The 4571-nt window shown below is 38.6% G+C and overlaps 1 protein-coding gene across 1 annotated transcript; it reads right to left on the bottom strand.

Annotated features, from left to right (window-relative positions):
* Window positions 1–275: 275 nt before the first annotated feature.
* On the bottom strand, window positions 276–4299 carry LOC142106861 (galactoside alpha-(1,2)-fucosyltransferase 2-like). The gene is made up of 2 exons (XM_075189899.1): window positions 4164–4299; window positions 276–1499 (listed from the first exon to the last, which is right to left on the bottom strand). Exons 1-2 carry the CDS (start codon window positions 4193–4195, stop codon window positions 440–442), a joined length of 1092 nt encoding a protein of 363 aa, XP_075046000.1. The 5' UTR covers window positions 4196–4299; the 3' UTR covers window positions 276–439.
* Window positions 4300–4571: the final 272 nt, after the last annotated feature.

Consider the following 4571-nt stretch of genomic DNA (forward strand, 5'->3'; position numbering starts at 1 on the left):
ATCTCCCATTGTCCCATAGATTGTAAGCTTGCGAGCAGGGCCTTCTCACCTCTTTGTCTGTTTTACCCAGTTTGTTTGTTAGTTTATTATGTTTGTCCCCAATTGTAAAGCGCTATGGTATATGTTGGCGCTATATAAATAAATGATGATGATGATGATGATGAAATATCAGGTTGATTTCACGATCTGCGTAAACTCATGCTGTTGTCCAGTGTTTTCTTCTCTTAAGGAAATTATAACCCTGGGCAAGGAAGATATACACCGATAACTTATGGTTTGTTTTTTTATAAAAACAGTTTTTTTTTTTATTAAATTATTTTCTTTGTATTCTGTTTCAGAATAATGGAACTGAAATGATGGGTTAATAACAAAGAATTATTGCTCCGGTTTAAATAAATACACATTCAATATGTGTGATGTGTGATACATTTCTCATTGATCATAATTTAGTGTCTGTATCAATTAGAGGAGAGAGATCAGCGGAAATACCAATCCATTCGGGAAGAAAAGCAGCTTCGTTTTTAAATACTTTGAGGAAAGGAGAGTCTGGCAAAGTGAAATTCATAAGGTAGATGGTTTCACCTCCTGCCAAATATCCAGCCCAGTATCCAAATGTCCCTACGGTCATGATGGTGTGGTTACAGTGTGCCAGGAGGGCAAAGTCACGAGCAGGAGAAGATTCCTGGCCATCCCCAACAAAGTGAACATCTCCCAGGGAATTGTTAATATTCTCCTTACACCAATCCATGCCATTACTTGTTACTATGAATAAAGGGTTCTGATACTTGTCAGACTTGTGTCTGAAATAGTCCATTGCTGTTTGCAAATACTCTTTGCCACCAATTACCCCTTTCCATACGTTGGGCATAATGGTCAGATAGTCCCCTCTGCGGACATGAACCCCAACAAAAGTGACCTTTCTCTGACCTTCATGCAGCCTAGAAAGATAGTCATTTGCCTCCTGTTTAATATAATCATGAAATGTGAACTCCCGGAGAATATCCAACTTCACATGGTTATAGAATGTCCATGAGCATGGATAGCCAGTCATCATAGTATAATCATCTCTGATATCTTTGTATTCCGGAGCCATCCAGTCGTGCAGATGCAGTTTCTTCCAAGAAATACGTGCCAGGACCTGCTGATCAACCACAGGTAACGTCAGCTTAAATATATGTGCAAGCTGTTGGTGCATTGCAGGATGAATATAGGCTTGGTATCCATTCAGTTTCGACAGGGCAAAGAGTGTTGCATACTGCCCCATTAAACTACCCAGTCTCCCTATCGGTTTAATTGTCCACATGCCCGTTAGTGGACGGACGGACTCATTTTTAATTTTGTACTGGGGAATTTCTGGGACGAAGGTTTTATGGAAATGCGCAAAACGTCCTGCTTCGCTTAAAAGAAAAAAATGCAGTGTCTTCAATACAATAAGGATTATTGCTAAGTATAAGATGATTTGCCATCTTCTTATCACTTTCCAAATAACTCCAGTTGTTCTTGGAAAAAAAAAAAATAATATTAAAAAAAAAGTGAACAATGGCAGTAATAATATAATTTTCTACACATTTCAATATTATGTTATTATTTTGTAGTTTGATATTTTAAACTACAGGGGCCTGATTCATTAATGATCTTAAATTAAGAAGTTTCTTATTTCAGTCTCCTGGACAAAACCATGTTACAATGCAAGGGGTGCAAACTAGTTTTCTGTTTTGCACATAAGTTAAATACTGACTGTTTTTTCATGTAGCACACAAATACTTGATAGCTTATTTGTACAGTGAAATTTAAAGTTGATATTTGTGTGCTACATGAAAAAAACAGTCAGTATTTAACTTATGTGCAAAACAGAAAACTAATTTGCACCCCTTGCATTGTAACATGGTTTTGTCCAGGAGACTGAAATAAGAAACTTCTTAATTTAAGATCCTTAATGAATCAGGCCCCAGATTATTATTTTCTAAAACATCTCTTTAGAGATCTGGAAAACGTTGTTCTGCTCTAACAATCCACCATAGATTCGGTCACATTATCTAGCACCTGGTTAATTGCACAGATGCAAAAATTTCATACTGAATGTATTAGTGTGTTTAGGGGAGATTACAGGTAGCTGAAGTCAGGCTTGAACTGGCAACTGTGGCATTTGCAATCTGGTTCTCTGAAGCCAGCCATTCAGCGCCAAATTCACAGCCCCCTGAGCCCACCCCTCCAACCTCAAAACCCCAACCCCCTGAGCCAAAATCCACCCCTCCCCCGAATAAAATCTTTTGTTTGCCTTATTATAGTTTTCCATTTCCACTTTACCACGGCTTCCTATTGACGCCCCCATAAATTACTCCAGGTGTTGTAGTATCGCAAAGCTGAAGTGGCAGTTCCCAAAGTTGCACTAAGGGGAAGGAGCAGTTATTTAAAAGATGAAAGGCAATGAGCGTGAGGTCCCACTCATAAGATGACCTTACATTATACTATACATTTTGCATTGAGACACAACCCAATCCCCCTGTTGCTTGGTGCTGCCATGGAGCATGGATCCAGGGCCGTAACTAGGGTTGTGCGACAGGGGCGACCGCCCAGGGCGCAACGTTGAAGGGGGCGCAGTTTAGGAATATTTTAGGTACAATTGGTTAAAATTGAGGGCTAGGGGGGCGGCATTTGTCTATCTCGCCCCAAGCGCTAGAATTCTAAGTTACGGCTCTGCATGGATCTTTCACACATCACCTCTAGTTTCACAGTCACCATGTCTGATCAAATCATAATGTACTACTATATTTCTACAGCATATTTCACTGGGACAGACCGCCGTAAATCTTTTCCCCTTATTGCTCCTAGGAGAGAAAGAGTTAGTTCCATCACACAGATTGTGGGGAATACCCTCAATTATGGGTTGTCCCCAGATTTCTCTGGTACGTTTGATGAGGGGTGCTACCAATGAACTGATATTTGTGAGCAAAGAAGAGGATAGACTAGATGTTCATTAATTTGGTGCACTAAGTACCCCAAATACGAGAAGAATATGTTAACTGGTAGAACATCAATAAATTAAAATATAGCTTTTATTATTTATAATAAAATATTAATACAATTAGCGAAATGTAAAGTGCATGTGATTAAATGTGTATATAAGTTCCTTGAAAAAGCTTAGCGAAACGCGCAGTGGCGGTTTTGCTGGTTGCACGCTCAACTCAGATTATAGTTACAACAGTATCTGATATGATTATTATAGTTCACTAGAGAGGAATACTAGGCAGCAACTTGGCGGTACTTAGGAATATTTAGACTCAACTAGAGAGCAATTGTTTCTATAAAGATAGTCCCCCTTTCTATTTATATCCAGATCAAAAATGGAGGGCATCCAATATGACCACTATATAGTGGAGTCAGCAGTGAATATCAGCTCATTCGTACTGCCAAAAGTACCTCTATAAGTATCCTAAGGAAAGGAACTATAATAAGACTACTATGTATCTTTTTGGTTCTATAGGAGTGTAGTAGCCAAGCACCCAGTGGTTTTATATACACCTTTAATCACATTCACTTTACATTTCGCTAATTTTATTAATATTTTATTATTAAATAATAAAAGTTATATTTTAATTTATTGATGTTCTACCAGTTAACATATTCTTCTCATATTTGGGGTACTTAGTGCACCAAATGAATGAACATCTATTCTATCCTCTTCCTTGCCCCTTATTTCTCCATAAGCTTGATTTCAGCACATACAGTGCCCATTTGCCAAATATGTAGCACAAGGCAAGAAGAGAGAGAACAGGATACACTGTTAACAGCAATAAAATCTATAGTGAATAAAAGCTGGGTGACTGCACAGCTTAAGGGCTAGATTTACCAAGCTGCGGGTTTGAAAAAGTGGGGATGTTACCTATAGCAACCAATCAGATTCTAGCTGTCATTTTGTAGAAGGTACTAAATAAATGAAAGATAGAATATGATTGGTTGCTATAGGCAACATCCCCACTTTTTCAAACCCGCAGCTTAGTAAATCTAGCCCTAAGTCTGATCCTACTGACATTTACAACTCACCTGCGTCGCCTTCTTAATAAAAAGTAATTTTATAACCTATTAAACACACTGCCATAAACAATAAAAGGCAACATTATGCCACATTACAGTACCACCTAATTCTACAGGTCTTATCTTACCTTACAATCATGCTATGGTGCCGTTTTTCCATTCTTTAGGCGAGAATGTGTTGATCAATGACTGTAGTCTGTTCTCCTTTCCATCTTGGAATCCTCTGACACAATATTGACTTACTCACTGCATGCTTAATTAAGTTAAGGAAAGGGAGGGAAGGATGTACGAGGGACAAACATTGCAAACCAGGTGTGGCTCCAGGATATCTGTGAGTCTTAATTATATGCAGAGCAGGAAACGAACACTAGTGAAAATATAATCCTGTAATAACTAGCTGTCGAAGTCAGCAAATTTGATAAAGTAATTTCAATAAAAATCGAGCAAACTTGGTTGTCTTTGCCTGCTAATATGCGTAGAGCACGCTACGGCGTGGAAGGGCTTATCCAGTCGCGACACGTGGCAATAACAGTTTT

Source organism: Mixophyes fleayi, chromosome 11, assembly GCF_038048845.1.
Source record: "Mixophyes fleayi isolate aMixFle1 chromosome 11, aMixFle1.hap1, whole genome shotgun sequence".
In the NCBI taxonomy this organism is placed as follows: domain Eukaryota; kingdom Metazoa; phylum Chordata; class Amphibia; order Anura; family Limnodynastidae; genus Mixophyes; species Mixophyes fleayi.

Excerpts from the sequence above, each read along its gene's own strand:
- LOC142106861 (XM_075189899.1), bottom strand. The coding sequence starts at position 4,195 with ATGGAAAAACGGCACCATAGCATGATTGTAAG. Across the intron at positions 1,500-4,163 it reads CACCATAGCATGATTGTAAG|AACAACTGGAGTTATTTGGA; the intron begins GTAAGATAAGAC and ends TTTTTTTCCAAG.